Genomic DNA, 27,115 nt, shown 5'->3' on the forward strand with positions numbered 1-27,115 from the left:
TGCACAAACTCATTAAATGGGGACTGTCCTAGAGAGATTCCCCATGATGTTTACAGAAGCAACAAAAATAACAACAAAACCTGGGAAGGAGTGATAAGGAATTCTGCTTTTGTTTTTTCCAGCCCAGATCTGTGACAAAATATCTTGAAGACATCTACCTTTAAAGCTGCTTTAAAAAAGGAAAGTGCATGTATGGCAACAGACTTTGTAGCTATAATTAACAGCTCTCAATAAAGATGGATGATACAGTGAGAAGTGTTGGAGGCTGGCAGTACTACAGAAGTGGAAAAAACCTATTTGTCCAGCTGCCTAGTGGTTATGAACTGTGTCCAGATTTCCCAGAATTGTTTGTGTTTGTGTTTGTGTTTGTATGAAAAGGCAGCTTCATGTAAGTGCACATGTACCTGGCCGAGGATCCTGTTCAGTCCAGGTCTCCAGGAGCTGGCCACCCTTGCCTGTTAGACAAAGCTGTAACAGGTAAAAAGGGACAAATAGCCAAAGGTGAAGGTTGCAGCAACAGTGGTATATGAATAGGGCATCATAAACTGAAAAACTCTGTTGATCAGCTACATAATGTTGTCTCTGAACATCCATAAGGGGTTTTGGAGGGAAATAAGGTATGAGCTGATGGGCAGACAGGTTCATATATGTATTCACACACTCATGTACAACCATTTTGTGTTTTCCAATGCTAAAACACCTTTCCAAATAGTAGCTTTTTTTGCCAGAGAATCCAATCCAAAAATGGCGAAGGCAAACAACATCTGGTTTTGTTACCTTGTTCACCTGCTTTGGGTGGCAATTAGTGAAGATCACTTCTCTTCAGCCTGGCTGTAGAAAAGAAACAAGCCTCCTGTTGGTTCGTTTGCCAGTCCCTGGGGTCAGGGCTACAAGTCAGTGAGTTTAAAAGAAAGAGCATCATTTACTTTACAGCTTAATGGGCATTGCCATATCATTTGGGTCTCTTGGCTAAGCAAGCCTGCACTAAGTCTCCTGTGGCTGCTTCATCTGTTCCCTGTTCCTCATACCTCCCAATGAGCTCTTCCCCACCTAGAGCTGGTGTTGTGGTTTGTTAATTTATAAATTGTGTCCCTTCTCTCTGGAGCTGGGGAGGTGTTTACTCTTCTACTGAAGCTGCTCATTTCACAAGCAGTTAGAGTCTGCTGCAATATACCCTTCATATCTTCAAAAACCTTCCACTGCCTGAGTGAAACATTCAGATTCCCACAGGGGGAGTGGGCCTCTGGAAGCCTTATGTGAAGGATGGCATCCCTCATCTCTTTCAGCATCCACAACCATTAAGCCTCAGGGATCTCAGGTCCCTTCAAGCACCTATGAGTGCCCCCTCAGTGACAGAGTATTAACCTTCATGTAGTACATTGCTAAGATGAGGCACCTTGGATGGTATGAATCCAGGTCCATTTGCCAGAGGAGGACTCTGTGTCTTTTTCCTCTACATCATATGGCATTTGCCCTTGCATTGCATCTAAAAGAATGTTTTGCTTCATTAGAATACTGCATTTTTTTAACTAAATTCTGTTCACAGTGTCTATTATAGACGCCAGCCAGGCCAACTGAAAATTGTATCTTGCTTTTTCTGCACTGGAACTGCAACTTTCTTCACTAGTCTGGCTTATTATACATTCGGCTGGAGTACATATAGATTTCCAAGTACAGAAAGATAATTTTTCTGATATGAAAAACTCTCCTGTTCAATAGGACACTAGAAAATTGCAAGAATTTCACCCCTACTTTCAGTACCTCTTAAGACTGACTGGAAGAAAAAAGAAACTACAGCTCTGTAATGCTGTCTGATATTTTTTCCATCTAACAAGTGGTGGTCTCGTTAGACCATCTCACAGCGATATCCTGAACATCAGGTCATAGAATCATGGCAAAATTCTAGCTGCTGGGGACCTGGGGAGGCAGCTCTACTCCAGCCTGCTCAGTGCAGAGCCACATCATATCTGCCTTTTAATTTTGTTAATGATTAGTGCTCTGCAGACACTGAATGAGGCATAACTGTTATTAAATTTAGGTGTGCTTTATTGCATCTTTTATTGCGCTGTCTCTAGGATATCCCAAAATTACACATACCAGAACATATTGCCATGAATGGTACTTGTTCTGCTTCTGTTTGCCCCTTTTTGCCAGAGCCACCTTAAATATTTTTCTGTTGTCAGGCAAAGATATGTTGACTTAAATCCTGACCATTTGATTTATTTTTTAATAACCTTGAAATTTAAAAAGAAATGGTATTAAGCCACTAAAATGAGAGTTTAACTTCTTTTTAATAATCAAACAAATTTTCACCTAGCGTTTTCAGTATTTCATGAAGTTCTCTATATTAAATGTGATGAGTACAGGCAGTACTTGACCCTGTCTAGAATAACTCCACTGAGCCCCATAACAGAATGCTGATTTCATCATAGAATGGCAGGGATCTTAAAGATCATCCAGTTCCAACTCCCCTGCCATGGGCAGGGACACCTCCCACTAGACCAGATTGCTCAAAGCCCCATCCAACCTGACCTTGAACACTTCCCGGGATGAGGCATCACAGCTTCTCTGGGCAACCTGTTCTAGTGCCTCACCACCCTCACAGCAACTACTTTCTTCCTAATTTCTATCAGAAAGGGTCTGGCTGAGTGTATATTAAAAATATCAAGTTAATAACTATTGAGATTTATTTCATCTTGCAGAGGGGAACTCAGGCTTTGACCAGACTGAAATTCACCCTGCTCCTCCACATTACTTTTCAAAAGTGACTTTTGATTCTGGAGAACTGAAATATAAAAATTTAGTGTTGAAAAATAGTGTGCCAGAAGAGGATACAGTGACATACAGACACTGTATGGTCAGCTGCTTTCTGTTAACATGCATGCAGACCTGCCCTTGCTCATGAAATTTTTAACAATTAAGGCCAACCCTCTGAAAGTCTTACAGCACTTAACAAAGAGCTCTATTGATTTCATAGATTTTTCAGACAATTTATAAACCCATGCTCTTCTGTAGTTCCAGTAGTTCCTATGCCAAAATTTTCTGCATTACCAAGTTCCACATGGATTTTTAGTACAGTTGTAGTCTTGATCATGTAAGACAGATAACTGTATGGGAGTATGATAAAGATCAGCTAAACCATGGATTGAGGAAGGTGAGGAAAGAGCTAAGTGACATTAAGCAGAATAAGGGAGGTATTTGAAACAAGGAAGCTGGTTTCTCTCAGTGTGCTGGTGAGCTGTCAGGAGCCTGAAAAACAAGAAGAGCCTCAAAGAGTGGTTACTGCATGCTTGGGAATCAGAGATGGTAGGCCAGATGTGTTGTGTTGTGGAAGCAGGGTGCCTGAGCTCTGTTGAAACGTAACATTTGCATGAGTGACAGTACTTATAGCTCCTCTATGAGCTAAGCTGGGTCAATAAATCCTGTGTGATTTCAGTGGACAGTGTGCTTCTTGTAGTATTGCTCATGTATAGAGTCCTGTGGCTGGCTGCAGGCTGTTAGCATGGGATATACCAGGGCTTGGTTTGGCTCAGCAGCCATCCAAGTTACAGAGGTCCAGATAAGTCACTCGGAACCACCGAGGGAAGACATAATCATACCACCAAGAGTTATTTCATGTGTTAACTGATTTGTTTCTTGACAAGAATGAATGTACAAATAAAATTTGCCAAACTGCTAAAGATATCTTCTTGCGGTCTTTTCGAAAGTGAGCAGTGAATTGGTGTTATTTTCAGGTGAACAGGAGTCATAATGAGGAAATTCCTCTTGAAAATCATGCCAGTTATATGTACAGTTAATTGTGGACTTCACTTTTGGCTGGCAAGTTGCAAACTAACTTGTCTGCTGCTTTATATTTCTTGAGCTTTGCTTTGTTTTAAAGATTAAAACAAAACAAAACAAAACAAAAAACAGCTGGCTTCCCGGATGTGTTTGCTGCAAGAAACCAGAGACAAGTGGTTTCGAGAAACTGGAGACAAGTGTGTTTCCTCCATAGCAATTGTGCTAAAAACAAACTGTTCTCTTAGTCAGTGTGGCTTCAGACACTTTCTACTATTATGCTGCTGGTATCTGGAGTCTCAAAAAGCTTTTGTCTAGCTCAGAACAGTAAATAACCACAGGTTTTGGGGACATGTAGAAACATCTCATTAGGGATATTTGAGAGAGAGATGGCAAATAAAGTCCTGGTATCCATCTCATGTCATGATCTGAGTGTGCAACAACAAATTATCCTTCCTCAAGTAACTCAGCTACTGAAGGCTACAGATGGGGTTTGTCTTCAGCAAAAAAGCTCAGCGTTTGCATGCCTTTGGGCTAACAGCCATGACCACGCAGTTCCTCCACATGAAGCATGCTGATGGCATCTACTAGACGTTGTGCAGCTGACAGGAAAAAGATGCAATAGTTCATTAGTTTTGTCATTCTGTTTAATTCAGACATTTTCAAAAGAAATGGCACTGAAATCTTTGTAGTACTGAAGGTGCATAATAATTGCATCAAAATTGCCCATCTGCGGCTAAAGCAAGATAATTGCCTAGGCGTGTTCACATTTGCAGAAGAGATTTTGAATAATAAATGTTTATAAAGCCCTTCTGTCATTATGTTATCCAATCCTCACCCGTGAGCCAAACTCTCAGTTCATTTACACTCTTTTCAAACCAAAAATATCTCATGTTGGCACAGCTCTGGGGTGGGTGAAGATGAGAATCCTGACTAGTGTAAGTTACCTGAAACTGGCTTCCAGCTCCCCAGCAACATTTATGAACCAAATAGAGAGTAATCAGCAAACCCTCCTAATTCCTTGCTGGTGTTATTTTCTGTATCTTTAATAATTAATTTGACTAATTACTAATAGGAGTGCCAGTGCTGATTTTCAGTAATGCCAAATGGCACTCCTTCCTGAGGAGCAAAGCTTGTCAAAGGGTCAGAGCCACAAAAAGGCTAAGACACATCCCCCATCCTGCAAACAGCCATGAACATCTGTGTGTGGCTTCCAGCAGACATTTCCCCCTCCTCAGGAGCCTCTCTTCTCTGCGAGAGGTAAGGCCTAAGCAGATCCATCCCCACAAGCACAGACAGGCCAAAGATTCGGTGGCACTGGCAGCAGCAGGTGAGATGCAAGCCATCTTAATTCGGCTTATCATGGCTGATCTAACATACTCCAGCAGATAAGCTCCTTAGCACACACTCAAGTCACCCAAGCCTTTGAACACAGTCCCTCCATGCTCTACAAAATGCAGACAGCTGAAAGACATGTCCTGGTTTAAGTGCATGCTTACCTGGTCAATCCCTCCTCCACAGGGACTTGGTTTATAGCCACCTCCGTGTTCTGATGCTCTCCCCTTTTCTGGCAATTAAAGATGTAAATAGCACTGACCAGGCAAGATTTGTTAGTGCAGCTTTGTTATCTTACGCTTCTTGGAGAATGAATTAATTGATTTTTCCGTTAGACTTGGTACAAATCACGCTGATGTTCCCATAGTCCTCAGTGTGCCTGAGTGATTCCCAGTAGCTGTGTTACAGTCTTCACAACACATCTCATGCCCGAACAGAGAGCTGTTCATTCCAGCCCACCACCACACAGTGAACAAGAGCAGGTGATTTACAACAAGATGGAAAGTGTCTCCAGCTAAATGCCAGGTTCACCTGCTTTCTGCCACTGCTTGCCACTGGTCTTTCTGCATGAACAGGAACTGTCATTCCGGCTTTGGGATCCCTTCAACAAAATAGCCACCTGCCCTCCCCCTTGGCCAGCTAGCTACACAGCTCTTCAGCTCATACATCCTTGGTGGTGTAGGGAGATTTCAGCAGGCTGTACCTCCTGGGTAGTCCCAACATGGCCATGGCAAAGCTGACCAGCTCTCCAGCACTGGGAAAGTAGCCAGCAACCCTAGGAGATAACTAAGCTGGTGTCCCCAGCCACTTAAAACCCTGCACATCTCAGAGTGCTTTGCCCACCTGCCTTAGTGAGGTGTTTTAGATCCCTTCCCTGCGGCAGCAGGGGCCGGCCAGAGCAGCAGCACCCTCACCGCTAGGGATCCAGAAGAAAGTAGGGTAGCAAAACAGCATTGCCTCTGAACAGATAGCTGGAACCACATTGCTGCTTTTGTCACTCTTCCTGGGAAACAGTCTGTAAAGAAAGTCAGACACTCCACTAAAATTAGTAACTACTGTTCAGTACATTTTTCTGTCTCTCAAGGGCTTCAGCTTATTGAGTAACCTCCCTTTCAGTTTCATCACAGCACATTAAGTTTTGAGAAAGGGCTGAGTTCAAACACTGAAGCTCTTTATTCTAGTTGTGTAGGTGCAGTATTGATAGAGCCAAATTTAGCAGATTCCCTCCTGCACATTTACAGTAAAATGAGCCAGATTTTGTGTTAGGTACCTTGAGGGGGAGAGGGGGAAGGGAATGACAGATAAGGATATCACAGGGCACTATGACTCTGAATTACTCTGTTGCTGAGATTTAGTGAGGTGTCAGGATATTTTGGGTAGCATTTTTGAGGTTCTGCTGCTGGATTCTCTATTCTTACTGAAGGCTGTGGTGGGACTGTAATGATTCTGTTGGAAGGAGTGGTGAACCAGTAGTAAAAGCTGTTGGAAATGTCTCCTTGTGGTGTTGTACATACGTGTGTGCATGTCTGTGTGTGTACACAGGCACCATTTGATGTCAGCTACATGCTGAGCCCCTTTACCCTGCAAGAACCGTCCCAGGGAGGTAACAGGCTGTTTTACTTTTGACAGACTTCATAAAACATCCTGCAGATCAGGAGCTCTCCTGTAAACTGCAAACTGTTGAAAGGAAAGTGAAGCCACAGATTTTGTGCTTTCTTGCTCTAGGATCAGTGTGGGGTCATGCTCTTGACTGGGGTGAAAAAATTCTCTTGTGCATCTTACTCTGGGGGTCTGGATAGAAAAGCACGGTCTCCAGGATCAGGCCCGAGTTTGTTTGCTGAGGGAGCTGACACCTGCCTTTCCACAGCAGGAAGAAGGCTGCTTATTCTCAAGCATCTGTCTGCAAAGCACTGCCTGGTGCTGCTCCCAAAGTCCCTTCCTTCTTGCCTACAGACAGAGCTGAAGCCCCAGGAAGAGGACAAGGCACCCCCAGCACTCACCTGCCTACAAATCTTCCAAAAGGGAAAACTCCCCTTCAGAAGAGTTTTTTGACTCTCTCCTGGACTGGAATCCCACCATGGCTGATGCTCTGTGTGAGAGACATAGGTAACCTTCCTACATCTATTTTAAGATCCAAATTGATCACCCATAATTCCTTTTGAAGTCTGTAGGTAGTGACAATCTTCAGCCCACTGGCAAAGTCAGTGCATTAGTACCTGAATATGAATTGATGTTTTTAATTTGCTATGGTCCTCCTAGGATTTCGGTGTGGAGTAATCCAGTCATTTCTTGCAGTTTGCTCATTTGTGCTGTCTGTGGATTATTTGTCAAATTCTTTCTGTATTATCTTGATGAGAAATTTGATAAATCTCACCAACACCGAATCATTTCTGTCTGTTGGTTTACTTTTTAGGATGATTTATGATTTATGCATACATTAAATGTGATTGTGAGCCATTTCCTAACACATGTAAACCTTAATTGTCAAAGATCTCTGGGGACGCTCCAAGTTTCAATATAAAACACAATTACCCCATTCTGGCACTGCACATGAGTAAAAATGGATATGGGGAGTTACTAAAATAATAGTTTATTTGTTATTTCACAAATTATAATTAGTGAAAACTCCCTTCTAAGAATGCTTTGACCACATACCCTAAACTTGGTATATTCATCCTTGTTACATATGCTATTGATAATGAAGAGAAAATGCTAAATACATTTTTGCTCAACAAGCATAGCAATAAAATAAAATTCATATCAAAGAGCAAGTATTATTAGATAGATTAGTCTTTTACTATGTATTTTGAAGATACTATTCTATGTTTTCTTGTTGGACAGTTGACATTGTTTGCTTCCATCTCCCATATAATCTTGAAGCTGCCTGCTCATCCTCTCTCACATGCTGGGATTATTTTAGTTTATGGCTCAGCCCACCTACCAACTATTTCAGCTCCTGAGATGCAGTGAGCTAATTAACGCATCCATCATCTTACATGTTCTTCAGCTGCCATGAGCAATAAGGAGACTTAGCCTTAATCTTTGATGCCTTACTTGTTCTCCCAGGCTCAGGGCTCAGGGTTCTATGACTTAACTCAAGCCCATACACATTCTCGTTGCTGAACAGTTCATTCATGTATTTTTGTTCTCTATTTATTGACTTCTAATTCCCTTCCTCTCCTAGCGACATGCTATATTAAATCTCCATTATCTAAGCCCGTGTCGCCTTTTCTTAGCTCACACAGCCATGCAAGTATCACTATTGCTTAATAGTTGTATGAAATTAGCATCCAGCAAATCCTGATCTGGACCAGCTTGGTGCTTTTTCAACAGGGAAACAAACACAGCATCTGTGCCACAGAGTCTGCCATCAAGGTTGAGGCACATATCTGCTAAAACCTGCCATTTTGCATTTAACTGGTGAGTGCTGACTTCTTCAGCTGCTGTTCGGCATCCTGTGGAGGGGCTTTGGTCCCACGGTACTTGCCAAGGGAAGGCCATGTCCAGAGAAGGGCAACGAAGCCCAGGAAGAGCCTGGAGCACAAGTCTTATAAGGAGCAGCTGAGGGAGCTGGGGTTGTTTAATTTGGAGAAAAGGAGGTTCAGGGGAGACCTTATCGCTCTCTACGATTACCTGAAAGGTTGTAGTGAGGTGATGTCAATCTCTTCTCCCAGGTAACAAGTGACAGAAGGAAATGAAATGGCCTCAAGTTGTGCCAGAGGAGGTTTAGATCAGGTATTAGGAAAAATTTCTTCATGAAAAGGGTCAAACATTGGAACAGGCTGCCCATAGAAGTAGTGGAGTCACCATCCCTGGAAATATTCAAAACATGTGTGGCTGTGGCACTTGAGGACATGGTTTAGTTGTGAACATGGTGATGGTGCTAAGATGATGGTTGGACTTGGTAATCTTAGAGGCCTTTTTGACCTTAGAGATTCTATGATTCTTTGACTCTAAGGCCAGACATAAGGATGAGGACATCAGGGAGATGCTTTTCTCACCTCTTCACGGACCTCACCATGAACCTAAGTAACACAACATGTGATGCAGTAGCAGAACCTGGCAGGTGAACCGGAAGGCAAATAATTACAAACATCCTTGTAGATGCAAGTAACAGGACTTTCAAAAGGCCTGATTCCTCTTCTGCCTGAGATTTGCTTTCTGCCAACATAATGCCTCTATCTCCCCCAGTTCATGTCACAATATGACATAAGGTGTCCAGATCTTACTAATTACAGTGAAAGAGGAAACCCTATGTGAGAGGCAGTCAAATGACAAGTCTCACTGCGAAGCTCCCCCAGAAAGCTTGCAGCACTGAGCTCAGCCTGGCTGGGCCGACTTAACCAAAAGCAGTTTATGAAATACAAGGCTGAAAGCAATCTGAGAGTCTTAGAAAGATGTAAACATGCTTTTCCAGATAAAGTTATTTGGTTAAATTAATCTATGTCTGAACTTAAACTGAGGTAAGTGCTTACAGAGTATGTAGGCTGTGATAAATCCCCAGCAGCAATTCTGTTAAATTTTTCAACACCCCCTGCTATGTATGTGTAAGGATTCACAGGCACACTGAAACAGGCCAGCTAACTGTGCTTGTCTCCTCTGCTTTTAACCACTCCGAACAGCACTGTGCCTCCTCCTTGCATGCTTTCTGCTATAAACCCAACCATTTTCATTTCCCGGGCAATCCTCTGTATGTGGGTACGTGGCTGCAATTGCACTAGCCATAACTGCAACCAAAGGGTATCTGATCCAAATTATGTAGCATGTTCTGATGGCCTCTGGAGCCACAGATCTGGGAGAGGGCCAGAAAAGCCATTTTACAATTATAGTCTGTCACGGGCCTTAAAAATGTGTTATTAAAATGAAGACAGAGCAGGCACACCCACAGGGCAGGCATCAATCATGGCTAGATAAGGTCCACTTCTCTCCTAGGTGGCAAGCTGCAAGGTTTCAGCAGGAGCTGGCTCCTGCTGTAAGGACACCCTGTGCTTCCTCCCCTCATAATGCTTTTACTCTGTAATAGCAGGGAGCAGATTTTTCACTGCTCTCTGTGCAGCTGCTCTGGAAATAGTGTGATGCTGGAAGCAAGGATCACAAGGTCATTTTCCAAAATGAAGGAAGGAATAAGCATGTCACAGGAGTAGAAGGTGGAAGACAAATGAGCCCGGTAATTTCGTATCTGGCAAATACTTGGCTCTCCTCGCTGTTGCTCGGCTTTCAGAACCACCAAGCAGGAGGGAGGCTCATTGCACAGCCCTTACAGTCTCACTCAGAAAATCACAGTCCCACATTCCCTGTTACTCCCTCTACCCATGAAAGCCAGGGAGATGCCATAAACTGCAGCTGTGTGTCATAAAGCTGTTTCATTTTAGCTGAAAGTGAGTGCTGTAAGAGTGGATACGCTACATGCTTCACTGATGTAGATTAGAAGGAGCTTTACTCCTCTAGTCATAAATAGTCAAAGAACAGAAATTACTTTCGTGACTTTAAATCAGGTTGTAGTACAGGAGGGTCCTCCCTAATATTCTTACATTTTATTTTAGAAATCTTCTATCATAAAAGGATGTTCATCTGTGCTACAGTCAATCCCATGGTATCTGAGGATCTAAATCTAAGAAAACTGTTTAACAGGCTCTATTCCAGACATTTTATTAAAGCCATTACCAGAGGCACATCAAAATGTAATAGCACAGAAGCAGATAACAGCCAGAACATTTCCAGCATGAAATGCATGATCTATTCTGATTAAGGGAAATCCATGTTAAAAGTTGTCATTTTCATTTGACACTTTCAAATGTCACAGTCACATTTCTGAGACAAATCCAGATACCATGTTTCTGAGTCATCTCGAGTTTATTGTCAGCAGTCAATCTTTGCCACTTGAAAGCAAGGGCTCTCCTTGCAAGTCTTCCAGGAGTTCTCGCTAGACAGTGTACCTTTCCCCTGAATAATCTGTATTCTTCCTCTATCTGCTGTGCTAATTCCCAGAAGGTAATGATACTGTTTTCTCTCCAGAGAGGTAGTCTTAGTGAATCCCAATCACCCTGCACCATCACAACATGCAGTATGGATGGTTTCTTGTCACAGGAAGAAATCCCAAATTTGTCAGACCAAGCACATGCAGAGCATTCCTTGAGGGTGGCAAAGTCCAAGTTGAGCTGTGCAGATAATCAGGAGCTTACGATAATGATTCATAAAGGCAATAGAGAAGTACTTCAGCTCTGCGCTTACACCTAAGGGCTTCAGAGTGCTTTAATTAATGAAATTTTAATTAATTTTCACTGCTCCTGAACTGCTGGGGGCTACACTTGTGTTACACGTTGAGTGAAGGTACATGGCTAATGCATCCAAGGTGGATTAAGCAGGAGAGCAGGAGGAGAAAGACAAGAAAGTGGCAGCTTGTCCCAGGGAATGGGTTTCTTCACAAGGGCCATGTCCCTGGTGCCTCCACCATCAGCAGCTGCCAGAGATAGGACAGGGCCTGGGTGGACCCAGGCTGGCAATTCCTGTGTGGTCCAGGCCCATCTCTTCACAGGCATCTCCTAGTGACTGCATCACTGACACAGAATGGGTAGAGAAGGAAGGGATGGTTTATGCTGCATTAGTCTTTCAAAAATTTTGTTCCCAAAAAGACAAGTACAGCATTTGGACCAGCATATGGGTTTTCCAATTCATTAACTCAGGAGTCCTGCATCTTGTGGTGAAAAGTTCCTATGTTATTACCATTACAAATAAGGGCTTCTTTCTGTCTTTCAGCCTTTCACAAAGTAATTGGTGCATTCAGCAATGACTGGGTTGAAATCCTAGTTTGCAGATTCACAGCCAAGATCAGGATGGTGCATTATATGCTATCGAGGCACCAGCTCGCTCCTCCTCAGGACAGTTTGCAAAGTGCTTCTCTGCACAGAACTGTTTTCTTTGCACTGAGGTTCACACAAAGCAGAGCCAAAAGAAACCATTTAGTAGGCAATAAAAACATAAATTAAAAAGAACAAGTACATAAAAATGTCACTAGGAAGGAGAGCAGGGTGTGCGGTAACAGCCTTATCCAAACCACACTGGCATTCCCCCACACATGCACAGCAAGGACAAGATGCAACTGCTTTGTATTTTCCTACTGCTGTGGCACCAGATTCTGGCCAAAGACTTTTGGTGCTTCATCACCTCTTATCATGTAGGAGGAAAACCTTAAAAATATAAAATATTTCATATAAATAATATAACATTTTAAAACACACAGATGAGCACTCTGAAGCATCCTATCCGTGGAAGGCTTCAGATTCAAAACAAAGTTCCGCCTGCCTCTGAAGAACAGCTGTGTATTCCATCCAAACACATAAATAATAGTGGTTAGCATCCTGTTCAGAGGGACTCTTATGGCTTCCAGCAATTTTTAGTTACATCCACTGTCTCAACTTCAAGTCTGTTTTTTAAATGTGGCAAATCTGAAACCACCTTAAGTAGCCTGCACCACATTCTCATTTCTGGTCTTTCCAGGGACTTCAAATAGATCTCATTTCTTATAACCTCTAAGCAGCATAATCACCTCAGTGCCATAATCCTTTTGCTTACTTGTAGAATGACAGGCTAATAACCTGTCCTGGTTTGAGAAAAAGTCACCCCAAGACATAACCCCATTAGGTATTTATGTTCCTATGTTCTGTCTAAGGAGGATGTTGGCTGGAAAGTCCAGAGTGGGACATTGACAGCAGCTGGAAGAAAAGTCAGTGCCAAATGTGGCTGCTCTAATAGCCAACAGTGAAGGCAACAAGGCTGACCCACATATGTGCCACCCCACACTTCCAGTAGGAACCAGGGAGGTAAATAAAGCTACACCATTCCAGAATTCAAATGAGCATAAGACTTAATAGCCATGGCAGCTGACACCTGTTTTAAAGACCTGATCCGACCAGTGCAACAACATGTGTAACAGGGGCATTGCAGCTCTTTGAATCTGTGGTATTTGCTTGCTATTTCTCCTGTTTCTGGACCCCAAGTTCACACCAGCATTATCAGGCAAGACTCTGATGGAGTTTGCCATTCCTGACACTGCTGGAGGACCTCTGCATCCATAGCTGTCTGTGGAGTGCTTCGTAGTTCTCCTGTGTTAGTGGCCACATGCTGGAGGAGATGCAGATGGGCATGCAGCTGCTAATGGCAGACCTCTGGAGATACCTTTTCCACCCACAGGTAGCCCTTTCTCCCATGAAAATGACATATCTCTCAAGGAGAGAACCGGTTGTAGTTTCTTTGGAATTGGAGAGTGCTGGCTTGAGCAGAGGAGGAGAGGGAAGGGTTACCTACTTCCACAATTCTGAAACATCAAGGGCTTTTCACCTGGGATGTCTGGGGAGTTGCAAGGAGCTGATGGAAGGAGCTGGAAATTTTCTGAGCTGCAAAAGCAGACACAAATCTTGTTCCTAGAATTGCTCTGTGGTAACTCAACTTCCTCTCTGGAGGGAGGATCTATCACAAAACTCAGTATCCTGCTCACTTCTTTGGAATGTATAAAGGGGAAAAGATCACAGCCTTCATATTTATGGATCACGAAACTGATATTCAGGTTCTGAACCATGTAACAATGAGTGGCCCATCAACCCATAAGCATAAAAATAGCTTGAAAGAACTATCAAGATGTCGATCCCTCAGAGTGCAAGAAGACTGAAAGACAACTGTGCCTTGTATTTATACTGTAGACCTGCCTCTCGTGCTCAGAAAGAAAATGAAGTTGTTGCTCTGTACACTTGTGTCTTGAGAAGAGTCTTCAGAGAAAAGTTTGCTTTTATATAGGATCCTCATATGCATATGTGCATGTAATTTTACAGATTTCTTAATTACTCTGAAAAGTAGGGAGGAGAAAATTCCTCAGAGACAAGGCTCCTGAAATGGCATGTGCATGATCAGCTTTATTATTTCCTTTTAGTATTTCCTCCTGCAGGTCTTATTTATGAAGGTAACTATAAACTATCTTGTAAGGCTATGGAGGGAAAAATTCCCCTCCCTCTCTTCAAGAATGTGCTTTCTTGGGTCATTAATAGACTTTGCTTTCTAGGATGCATTTTGAAATTTTAAAAGAAATCTTGTTCCAAATGGATGACAGGCAAAATCCAAGAGCATACACAGGTGGGAAATGAAAATAAAACCACTTTCCAAGTACAGTACAATCTGGACTATTTTTTTAATTATTTTCTGCTGCCTCCATTATTTTCCACTATAGATTTAGTTGATATTTACTGGGAATTAAGAAGAATAATTTCACTTAAATTGTTCAAACCAAAAAATTTTAAAACTTATTTCAGTATTTTTGTAAGTTTTTTTGTTAACCTGTACCCTTCTTCAGAAGCTTCTGATTCAATGAATGGGTATTTTGTTTCCCTGCAAATTGAATGAAAATAAACATGTACAACTTCTCAACCAACATTTGTAGAACAACATTGTAGAGGAGATGTTGCCCTCAAAAATCCAAACCACACAAGTTCTGACAGCTCTTCACTGGAGTTATATCTGCCTAATCCTTCATGAGTACATTCTCTTGGCATTTCAGGTACTATGGCTCCATTTCTGCACTGTCTGGTCCTTTAAAAATTCAGTAGGTGTCAGTATTTTTTAATTTGCATGTTTACTGTTCAAACAACAAAGTGCTTATATGGGGAGCGTAAAATTTCATGTTTCTCTTGCACAGCAGGTAATTGATTTCAAGCCATTCTCAGTTACTGTATGCCACTTGAGAGACCTTAATGTCCCAGTAGCAGAAATGAAAGCCATTCAATTTCTGTTATATATTGCCCTGTTTTTACCATTTATACTAAGGCATTACACAAATTTAATGCAACTAGCAACATCAGTGTTTTCTGAAGGATTAGCCTATTGGGAGAAAGGTCAAAACAAGTAAAGCTGCTTAGAAATCTCAATCTCAGAAGCGATGGACATCATATTTTCTAACACCCCCTCCTTTTGGCACCAAACTCATCAGCTGTACTCGTTCACCTCATGTGACTGCTGAATTTCTCAATCTTTCACAGGCTGCTTTTCAAAGATTGCTGTGCTCTGGAGGGTGCTGTTCAATCAGGCTCTGGGATGAGGGTATAGATACCATCACAGTCTTGAGACCTCCTCACTCCACTTCCATGGTCCCCTCCTTGCTGTGCTGCTGTGTGTAGGATTGGGATGACTTTGCTGAAGAACAGAAAGTAAGGGAGTACAGGGCAGAGAGTGCTCTGTTTTTGTGTTAAATGGACATCAGCAGTGCAACTAAAAAGTCAAACAAACTTCAAACAGAAAAGATTCACCTGTTCTTGAGAGGACGTACTCTAAAAATGACCACAAATACAAGTATTTAGAAAAGATTATTTCCTTCTAGATCCCGTTTATTTAATGCATCTAGGGGCAATTTGTGCATTGTAAATGTCAGCTACTCTGTTATGTCAGCAAACTCTCAGCTTTCTTTTTTTGTATGACTTTCTTTCTTTTCATAGACTAGCTGCCAAGTTAATGGTGTGCCTGACTCACATGCCTTCCTGTTCCCAGCAAGCCCCAGTATCCCATCATGGTGCTGAACAATCAGTACTTAGGCTATGAAGTTGATTAGTTTATGCCCTTGGCCCAAGGCTGGCAGTGCCAGCAGCAAGGGCTAACAGGGCTTTGCCCAGCTGGAGCCGTATCTCCACACAAAGTGTCTCTGACAATCCACAGGCATAAAGGTGCAAATTAAATATGTATGTGAGGGTATATATATGCGTTTCAGTAACAGCTGTCTCAAGGTGTTTGCATAGCCAGTTTTATTACAGAGATATTTCTCTCCTCCTTCTTTTGCCTCTTGTTCCTTCTCCCAAGACACAGCAGCACTGCTCCCCCTCCTATTGGCACCCTGTTTCTGTATCAGCACAGCACAGAAGCCAAGACAGCAACTACTAGAAAAGCATTTTATTCTTGCATACTTTTTTGGTCTGCCTATGCCAACCACTACAAAAATCTAATTTACAGGAGGCCAGCTGGCCAGTTTCTCCTAAAAGTTTCATTCTGACTATTCCAAAAAGTACTAAGTGGTTCAGGTCACAGCTGAAGAGGACAAGCTAGATATAAATCACATCAGGCCAAACTTAAGATATCCACAAGCAATTGCTGCACAGTTTCAGAGTCTGCAGGCCTTTCATACCCAGAACATCCACTGACGTCAATGGAAATTTTGGATGATGACGGAGAGCAGTGATGATGTTGACTCCGGCAGTCAAAGCCTTGAGAGTCTAATGTTTAGGTTTTCTCTGCCTCAGTTTGTGTATGCTGTCCCTCACCACACGCCAAATGCCGCACAAATGCTTGACTGCATTTACCTCAACACAGCCCTGGGAAATAACAGCGAGCCTGTACCCTCATACCCCACTGCCACAGGGGGACAGGCTGGCTGGGGACTCATCCAAGCTCATACTGAAAATTTGTGATAGACCGTCACTATGGACCTGAAATTCAGCCTCCTGGTGCCCTTTCCAAGTGCTTTCCCTGGAAGGCTTTTCATGCTTTTCATCTTTTCAGTAAATGAAGTACTGAAGCGTTGCTTAAAGTGCCTCTCCAAACTGCTGGGACCTGCAGGGAATTGCCTAATCCACTTGGGTTACAGTGGATTAAAAATAATGTGGGTTTGTGGTTCGGGTTTTCTTCCAAAAAACAGTTTGATTAACTAAAGGCCAACATTAGCAAACTCACTCATACTGCGCCATGTAGGACACAGTTTAGTTGTAACTTTGGTGCCAGTGCATCTCCCAAGCCACCCAAAACACAACCCCTGCTCCTTAGTGCAACACCCTCCTGCCGTGGGCAAGCAAAGGGGCCCTGAAGCAGCTCTTCTGATAGCTGGGATGCCCTTCCCAAGAACTGGAGTGTGTCCCCCACAGCTGGGCCCAGGTGGCTGGGGAGGCTGGTGATGCTGAGGGGCCATGGTGCTGCACTGCTCCCTGTCTGGGAGAAGCTGCACCTGCAAAGGTGAGAGGCCTTCCCTTCAGGCAGGCAGAGCCCAAAGAGTTTTTCTAATTGCAGCTGCACAGGATAAAAGTGAGGAGCAAGAGCCTTCAGGGGAAAGGTCCCTCTGGAGACCCAGCAACCCCAGGCCACTTCCACATGACTGGTGCAGCGGGAGATCCTCAGGAAGGTCTGAATTCATTAGCACTAAGTTGCTGCAAGCAGTCAGCATCCTGTTTTTGAGGATGGCAGCAGTCATTAGGTACATGGTACAAGCAGGAGCACTCCTGCTGGGCTAAGGCCTTAAGGACACCTGCTCACCAGTGCCAGCATGCTCCTTGAACTGGGCATTCCCTGTCTTTGTCACTCTTTGATGAACCCAGGAGGAGGAAGAGGTAATGCAGAGCAGTCTTTAACTAGCAATGGTCATCTTCAAATAGCCAGCCACAGTCACTGCACAAATTGGATTTAAAGAATCAATGCAATGTTTGCTTTGGGCAAGAATTTTTTGGTTTAAGGGAATTACAGAGCCCTCTTATGAATTCCCTATTTCATTCTTGGGCTTTTTTGAACTCTTGAGTAAATACTGTCTGATGACTTGCTGCTGCTCATTTTCTCAGCTTGCTCCGTAGCTCCCCAAGGACTGTCATTAGCTTCAATACAGATCATTAACTGCTCCTCACACCCTGCCGTGGCTGCCTGTGCCTGGCTGTATGTGGTGCTGTTGGAGCTGACAGTCCTTTCCCTGTTCTCCATTTGAGCATGGCAGTGGGTCCAGACATACTCTTCATCACACCCCACCGAGTAAATGGGTCAGTTCCCTCCAGCTCATCCTCCAGCCCTGTCCCAAACACCAGCAGGAGCTCTCCCTCTGCTTGCACTCCCTCTGCATGCCAGTAACCCCCAGGAACCTTTGAAGCTTTCATTTCCCTCATGCCCCTCTCAGCTTCAGGCACTGCAGCTGTGGAGGGGAATGTCCAGTCTGAGTACCTCCTGGCCACTGCTCTGGTGGGCTCTAACAAAAATTTGAGGCTAATGCTGAGTGCTACACCAGGTCAAGTCAAGGGTTTCATTTCTCATGGGCTCAGAAACAAGGTGCTCTACAAAGCAATCTTTGAGTGTAACTAAAAAGCTCATTTCTGTGTTCAAGTGTGATGCCTGCCTGGTCTGTGGGTGTTTGGAGCTTGCACATAGCAACAGTCTTGCATTTTATTTGTATAATGCCAGTTGTCTAGAAGAGCATAAAGTACTGCAGGCTCTGGGTACCTCTGGGGTGTAAAGGCAGAAAACGTTGGATAATTCATTATCATTTCAGCTGCCTGATTGCTGAGGGCATCTTGTCACATTAAAAGCTTCTTCTTGCCAGGAATACTTGCTGCATTTTCCAAAATGTGGTTCGGTCTTGTTCTTTTAAACTTTTTTTATTTAAATGTTAGTTTAAACAGTCTCTCATTAAGGCTTCTGAGTCTGTGCTAAGACTTGTCTTGAAAATGTGTATTCAGGTGGTTTGTAAGATTTGTATTATTTGCTTCTTTTGGAGCCATTCTGGTGTATTATGTAAATCCATAGCTAAGCATTTCCTGGGAGCATTTATTGTGCAAACATCTAGCTTGGCACGTGCACAGTGCCAAGCAAAACCAATTGCTTCTGCCTCTCTAGTTCAGAGAAGGTCAGTCTGGAGATTTTTTATTTCATTTACTTTTGTTTAATTTAAGAGAAAACAATTTTCTCATTCCATTGCCTATCAGAATATATTTTCTGCATATGAGCTGGAAACTCCCAGAACAGATAGAAGTTTAGAGGCAGAACACCAGCCCCAAACTAAGCATAGAAACAAGTAATGGTCAGTCGCAGGCACAGATATTTAAAAGTGGCAGCTGGATGCTTGATTGGCTTCTATGGTAATTTCTTGCATTTAATAACATGCTTACAGAAAAATATGCATGAGATGATAGGCATTAACAAGCCATTAGAGTATTTTAGAGAAGCCACCCTTTGCGTCCGTCTCCAGAAACCAGTGCTGTCATTGGGGCTGATGTTACTTCCAGGGCTGAAGGGCTGCCATTCCCGTTAGGAAGGGTATAATGAGAGACCGAAGGGCGAGGATCTGCAGCACAGACAGATCCCCAGCACAGACAGACTGGACTGGATAAGTACAGACATCTCTGAAGAGCAACAGGTCCTTGGCCGTGGGCTACGGCATTCCACAGTAGGTACTGCAGGCAGCAAGGCAGGCAAGGCCCACCAGCACACCCAGGACAGGTCTCAGACTTCTGCCCCATGGAAGCTGAGGAGAAGCTTGTGCCCTCCCAGCACTGGAAAGCAACTTTCCTGGGGAGAGCTGCAGGCAGGGGTATACAGGTTTTGTTGTAGAAGCCTCAGACCAGCGAGGCAATAAAAGCCATGGCAGGAGTCCTGGGCATCTCTCTGCAAAGTGCTGAGGCTAGCAGGTTTATTCAAGGCATTTTATGATCTGGGACACACCACAGGAGCCTCTGTGCAACTGTTCTGCTGGCATGTGAACCTGTGGTGACTCAGGAAAAAGGCACACAGGGACTGTCTTGATAAGTAACAGGAGCTGGCTATAAAATAAACATGCAGGAAAAGCAAATCCCCATCTCTCTGAAGGTGCAATCAACAGGCAGCCCTCATCCTGCCACTTTAAATCATCCAGTGACTTTGTCTCTCTGTGCCCCAGCTTGCACATCTGTAAAATGGGTTTCATGAGCTCACCCTTTTCTCCCACTGCTTTGAAATCCACCCACCTCAGAAGCTGATTTTGTCACGGCTACCCTTTGGGTCAGTGCTGGCTCAAAGGGGAGGGAAGCAGAGCTGGAGGCATGATCCTTTTTTCTGCAAAACACATCTACTTTTCTGGAGACAATTCTTGAAGAATATATTGAGTTAACTTTCATTTTTTAATCTGTACAGCAGTCATACTTACCTCCACTTAATGTGTGAGAGATGCTGTGGTCCTAACAGGATGAATTACAAAAAACGTCCTCGTGGGTTTTTTTCACTGGGAGAAAATAAACTTGAGTCTAGTTTCCTTCTCTCCTGTTACTGTCAGGGCATCTTGCCTGTCTGCTTTGCTTTTGCTTACTACAACTGGCTTGCGAGTGCTCCCAGAAGACATGGCATGACATTTCAGTCCATGTCTTTTTTTTTTGTACATTGAACAGAAAATGTAAGACTGTTGCACATCTGCAGATTATTTATCCATGCAGGCCTAATTGGTGCAGGGATTAGCAAAACATGTTTTGCCTGCCAATCTCTAATCAAGAAGACGGATTCACTGGCACAGTGGTGGCTTTGCTGTGCTCCAGGGAGGTGATGCTCACTCTGCTGAAAATCAGAAGCAATTTAGCCAAATTCAATTTGCAGGTACAGACCTTGCAAGGTCAAAGTAAGAAGCACAGTCTACAAAGAAGAAATATTACCCTCTAAGAGCAACAGCAGATCCAAACCTGGTTTCAAGAAAAAGGCTCCAGTATGAACATTGAGACAATGAAAAAATTCTAGTGAAAGTTAACAGTCTGGAAAGGAGAAATAACTGGCTTGTGAAAAGTATTCCCTTAGGATGTGTATTACTCCCAGAAATTTTCTACTTTGCTGCAAAATTCCCAAAGATGTAATGGCAGTTTCAATGGCTTACAAACCTTTCTGGCACTGGTTTGTTCCGCAGGAGTATCAGGAGACCAAACCCCTGGCCTGGGGCAGCACACTGTGTGTACTTTTTCTGGTTCTTGTCTGCCTTTCCTCTTCATAGGTGGGATTTTCTTTTTCTCAAAATAGGGAAAAAAGCATTCCTTCTAGTGTTGGCAAAATTTTATAAATTCATTTTCTCGAGGTTCGGAGAAGTGGGGAAACATCAAGACTACCTAGCAATGGTTAAAGACAAAACAGGCAGTGGAAGGTGAATAGTGTTAAATATGTAATTGTGAACTCAGTGGGGAAAAAGTGGAGCTTTGCTGTCATATTTTATTTGCTAGTTTTATTTGACTGCAACACCTACTTTCAATACAATTAACTCTTACTTAGCATAGAATTTTGGCACTGATGACTTCTGATCTACTTCACTGGGGATGCTTGGTTCCAGTGATGGAGTTATTTTGCTAGTATTGTGCTGGAGACCTGCCTAATGGGGTAGAGGTAATTTGTGATTTGCTGGGTTAATGAACATACACACTAAAAAGAGTATGATGAAGAACAAGATCTAGTACGTGACAACTAAAACAGCAAACAATTTAGAGTTAAGACACCAACAGGAAGATTGCTGTGCCTTAGGCTTTTCTGTAGTATCTTTTACCCCAATTCCTGTAGTACTGTAGCAGCTACATGCTGTTTCCAAGTGACACTACACATCTCCTTCAGGCCAAGCTGACAGACCACCAAGTGACAAGTGGCAGGGGACCAGAATCCCGATTTGGGAGAGAGGACCGCTGGCATGTACAGCACCTGCCTGGGTGCTGGTCAGGACTCGCTGAGCCCTGCATGGGGGCTGCTGCGGTGGAGAGCTTGTGCCACAGCAGCAGCAAGGTGAGTTCAGTGGTGCCATGTGGTGCCCACTGCTTTATTTTAGAAACTACAAGCAAGTTTCCATCTGCCTTCATTGTTGTCTTCCCATGAATAGGATGCCCTGAAAGCGACACAGCCACTTCTGCTCCCAGCTGTCACCCCTACCAGTTGACATCCTGAGGAAGAGTAGTGTGACCAGGCCGAGTTTCTGCCCCTCTTTCTCACCTGCGCCATCCCGTTACCCCAACACACAGCAAGGCTGCTTGCTGCAGCAGTGCCCTCAGCAACACCCCTTGGCGAGCACATCCACTGTGCCACATCTCACTGGAAACACTTCCCAAGGGCCACGTGTAACCAGGCTGCAGTGCTTTCTGTTCGCATGGAGACCTCCTCCCCGCAGTGTAATCCCACGGTTTATTTCACTCTTGAGCCTTCAGATTGGCTGAATGTGGACGTGGCACTTCTGGGTGGAAGGAAACTTTTTTCTATTGCTGCTGCAGCAATTGAGCCAGTACATTTCTCTTCCAGTATCCTCCCTCTGACATTTCCATTCCAGTCTTACATAGACTTTGGCTGTTGCCTTTGTTAATGCCTTGCATTTACATTTTAAACCAAATGCTGTGATGACAATGGAGCGCCAGCTCATGATGGCAGAATTGAGGAAAATGATGCAGGAAGATCATTTATCTCAAAAATACAGCATTACACCCTACAATGCCACAGCTCCTTGCTGTGTGCTCCCACCTTACCTGCACACAGCCTGGCACTTGTAGGAATTTACTCCTCACATAGAGGATTACAGAGATTAAGGGGGAGATCATCTCAGCAGAAGGGCTCTTCAGGGCGGGTTCTCTGCCGAAGAGGGGCCACACTCAGCATGACCTGGGGATTCACAGGGCCAGGGTACACCTGAGCTTTGTATCAACTTTTTCCTCTATGCTCTCTGGCTGTTGTCCACACCCAAAGTCCCACTATTCTGTGGGCAAAGCAGGGTGATCCCAGCAAGCAAAACTGTATTGTCAAGAGAGCACCAAAGCAGCTTTCAGGTTGAGGAGGCAGATGAGAGCAGCAGGCACAGGATTTCTGGTAATGTGACCAGGAATAGGTTTTGTCAATCTCAGATGAAAATTTCTCTTTTAACACAGTGTGGGAGTTAACACAGGGGATGTGCCCATGTCTGTGCTGGGCCCAGAAATTAGTGGACAGCAGGAACAGCTGTGTTCAAATGTTCTGTCAAAATATTTAAGCTGAAGGTTGTTTTTTCTGGAGTCATCCCTGACTGTTTTGAGCTTACAGCGTAGGTTATACCAAAGTCCTGCCGTACTTCCCATAACTATTTATCTACTGTTACTCACGGACAACTCTCTTCATCAAATGCTACGGCACCAAGGAAAAGTCAGTTTTCCCAGTAAGCAGTAGCAAACGTGGGGAGACAATTAATTGTGAGAGGTTTATTGTATGTCACATAGCCATTCTGGTGCACAAACTATGCCACACTCTCCCAGATGCTCCTCCTCGTACTCCACTGAAGACGCCAGTCCAAGGCAGCCATCTAACCCATCTGCAGGAGTGCCCCTGTTTGGAACAACAGGGCTTGCTGTGGATGTGGGTGCATGGCTGGCAGCACCCTCCACAGCCCTAGGAGTCCTCGGGGAGAAGCTTCCTTACAACTGGGCTGAGTAAGGAAATCTCTGCCATAAGGAGGTTTCTGTTGAAAGCTGGAGCCAGCCTACGAAAAGCAATTCACGCTTGGTGAAACCAGCCAAAGCAGCTAAAAGGAAGCTTTGTTGTATAGGGCAGAGAGAGGAGTCTCCCAAAGTGGGCACTGCAGCTCAGGGTCATGATCCATGTCAGGGCAAGGCTGTCCTTTGGGGCGTCATGGCACTACAGTGGATGCTTCAGGGATCTGGGCTGTGATATCATATGAATCCAGTGGTATTTACTGAACAAGAATCAGGCCCACAAGACAGTAAAAGCACATGTTTCTATTGCATATGAAATAGTGATAGCTAATTCTGTGTGTGGGGAGCACATTCTTGGCAGGAGGAATTTGTTTTCCCCAGGATGAATCCCAACATAAACTCCATTTTTGTCCTTTCATTTGAGTACAGTGTTTCTGTTCCTCTCATACTAATCTTGTTTCACGTCATTTAATTTAAACTGTGCCTGTGTATTTTGTTTTCAGAGCATGAGGCTGGCTGCCTATGACACCCTGGCAGTCAACCCTCGCAGTGTCTTAGGAAGCAGGTTTAAGCCTCTAATGAAGTTTGGGACTGGCTTTTGCAATGTGTCTGCTTCCTTTTGCACTCCCGGTGTCGCCTGTGGCAAGTGGCTGGTACAGTCAGTGCTGTGCAGGACTGAAGGCCAGACTTGAAGTGGGTATAGTGTTTGTGGAAGGAAAGAATGGATCCAGGCCACATGCTGAGCATAGGCAGCATCTGTCAGGGTCATGAGCATCCCTGAACAGCCCAGCACGGCTCCAGCAGGTGAGAAGTTGGGCTGGGGTTTGTGGTGTAGATGGGCAGCTCTTCTACTGATACGGAGAGGCAGTTAACAGGTGTGGCAGGGAATAGGCTGCTGCCAGGAGGCAGTTTTGCAGAGGACAAGGGACACGGAGTGACACAGTGCAGAACCAGCAGCTCAAATGAAAGTGTCCGTGTACAGCAGCCAAAGTACAGGTTCATCACATCCAGAGACGGGCAAGTTCTGCATAGCTATGATTTGATACAAGGGACTGGCAGGCAACAAAAGCCAATCAACACAAAAAATGTGTTTCCTCTATCTTGCAGTCTTCTACCTGCTGCAGCAGAAGGGCTGTGGGCTGATGTAGACTTGTGGATGGGGAGATCTGATTAGCCTCAAAGAATGGATACGGGTTTTTTTGGGTATTCATCTGGTACAGCCCTGTCTTCTAGGAAAGTGGATCAAAACAATGCTTTCATCAGAGTCCAAATAATGATCTTTACATGCCCAGTCTCAGGAAACAAACAGCTTGAAATTCATGACAGCAGTGAAAACCTATTTGTCCATCATTGTCAGTGGGAAATTTAATTCTGCTCAGGTTTTGTCAAAACACCCCAATAAAGTACTTCAGGGCCCTGGGGAGTTTCCAGGTTTGAAAGTAAGCAATGGCAGTGCCTGCCAGGGCACTGTGCTGGCTGCCCCCCACACACCTTGCAGGCTGCTGGCCACAGTCCCAGCCCCGCAGGCTGATTCATTCCTTCTTTGTGTTACTGAATTTCCATGCAGTCGGCAGCTCCCAGCTCTGCTGCCAGGCAGGAACATGCTGTAGGCAGGTCTCCCCCCCCACCCCTGCAGCCCCATCCCAACTCTGCCAGCAGGGCCAAGCTGCACCTCATCACCTCCTGTGTCCTGTTGCCCACTGCCACATTCGGGACACAAACAAACTGCTGGTGCTTCTGCTCTTTGTGCCAAGGCTGAACCTGCTCAGGCTGCCTCCTGCTCAGGGATTCACAGCATCCCCAGCCTGGATTGCACACACGAGCTCCTGACTCCCCACTGCTGCTGCAGCTGATCCAGCGTGTCCCCTGGTGCTACCATGCCATGTTCTCACCCCAGTGGGAGCAGGCAGCTGCCTGCCACCCCCTCCTGCTCCTGCCCTGATGGTGCTGGAGATTTGAGCCAGGTCCCACCCCTTGAGTGGAAAAACCCCAAACCGGACTCCTGCAAGGCTTCTTGCAAGCTCCACATAGCAGATCGGATGGGCACCAGCTTCCCATGGCTTCAGCAGGAGCAGGGAGCTAGGGGCTTTGCTGCCAACCCTGGGCCCTCAGCATCCTGGTGCCCACAGGGGTGAAGGGTGGAGGATGACCCCACACTGCTTCAAGATGTGAAAGGACTGGGGAAAGAGTGAGATTTCACCTCCTGTTGTCACCTCTCCCCTTGCTCTTTGCAGCCCTCTCCCATGTTTGCAGCCCCTCCCTGTTTGTACCCTGTGCAGGTGCTGGCTGTTGCAGCAGAAGCTGAAACTTGGATTTTTTTCTCCTCTTTAAGGTGTGTGCCTCTCTTTCCCCAGAGGAAGAGAAGAGGAGCAAAAAAAGCCATCTATTTGCTGCAGACTGTGACTGGCTTATGTAATAACACTGCCTTTCTCTCCTTGTTTTAGGGAGTGCTGCCGATTTTTTGGAGACAATGGCTTGACTTTGAAGGTGTTTTTTACCAAGGCAGCACCCTTTGGTGTTCTTTGGACACTCACAAACTACCTTTACTTACATGCAATAAAGAAAATAAACACTACGGATGTCTCCGTGTTGTTCTGCTGCAACAAAGCTTTTGTGTTCTTGCTTTCATGGATCGTTCTGAGGGACAGGTTCATGGGAGTGAGGGTAAGTGACTCCTTATCTGTCTCCCTTCTTCCCCCTCACCCTTGTGTCTTTCCTTTACCCCTTGCCTCCTGCCAGCTGAGTCAAGCAGCACCCATGCAGACAGCTGAGCAGGCACAGAAGTCCTTGCAGAGCAGGGATGCATCCTTCCCTGCAGCCTTCCCAGGTGCCTGTGATCTCCTGGAGCCCCTGGCTCCCCCAGCCCAGTGCCTTTGTGCATATTGCTTCAGGAAAGAGGTAACTTGCTCCAGAGTGTGTCACAAAGGATATGTGCTATCTCTGTGTTGCTGTGGATGTGTGACCCTTTGCCAATGCCTTCCAAGTGACTATTCCCAGGCTGCCACCAGACCTGGTTGTTTCTAACTGCATATTCTTGCAAGCCCTGGCTACACACAATGCCCTTCTGGTCCCAGCCTGGGAATTTAACAGGGCCCTTTACACCTTTCTATGTGTGACAGCAGGCTTGCAGGGTGGGACAGTTATCTTTTGCATCCATGTCAGGTAGCAGCAGCTGCGGACAGGAGAGGAGAGCTGGGCTGCCCTCGCCCACCTGTGGCCGAAACGTGTGTCTGCATGTGTCACTGAGGGAGGATCGGTGTCCACAGGGACTTGCATCTGGCCAGCAGCTGTGGGCTGCTCTCCTGGTGGCACCCCAAATGTTTGCTTACACCTTTAGTTCTGCACCCCACGCAAATGCCTCTGCAGCAGCAGCAACAGAGCCACGTGCAGAGGGTTTATCAGAAAAGCCCTCAGCTCCCTGCTGACCCTGCTGCCATTCCAGCAGCCCTCAGCACATCATCGTGTCCTTTGGCAGCAGAGTGGGTGGGTGGGTAACCCACCACCCTGGGGCCAAGGAGCTCCTGCCAGGGCCAGGAGCAACTGCAGGGAAAAGGTGGGTCCCTCCTGCCTTGCTGCACCAATTAATAGTAATTAATAATCAAGATCAACGGCAATAACTGCAATTATTCCCATCTCCTGTTCACTGCTTGAGGAGCTCCCTGCTCACCCACCCATGCTGGTAGTGCTAAGAAGAGGTTGCTGTATGGAGCAGCTGAGAGTTAACTTTTCAGGAAGTATTCCTCTCTGGCAGGAGAATTTGGCAGGAAAGCTTGGCCAGCCTTTCAGTGGTGGCAGCCAAGAGGCTGCTCAGGGGATGGTTGCAAAATGTACCTGCCAAAAGCTCGGCATGG

General features: G+C 44.9%; 1 protein-coding gene across 1 annotated transcript in view; it reads left to right on the plus strand.

The window, feature by feature from the left end:
• SLC35F3 (solute carrier family 35 member F3) overlaps positions 1–27,115 on the plus strand; it is a 167,835-nt gene that overhangs the window by 129,046 nt on the left and 11,674 nt on the right. Inside the window, exon 4 of the mRNA XM_039569397.1 lies at positions 25,709–25,928. Coding sequence (XP_039425331.1) covers positions 25,709–25,928 — 220 coding nt within the window. The remainder of the gene's footprint in view (positions 1–25,708; positions 25,929–27,115) is intronic.

This window comes from Corvus cornix, chromosome 3, assembly GCF_000738735.6.
Source record: "Corvus cornix cornix isolate S_Up_H32 chromosome 3, ASM73873v5, whole genome shotgun sequence".
Taxonomy (NCBI): domain Eukaryota; kingdom Metazoa; phylum Chordata; class Aves; order Passeriformes; family Corvidae; genus Corvus; species Corvus cornix.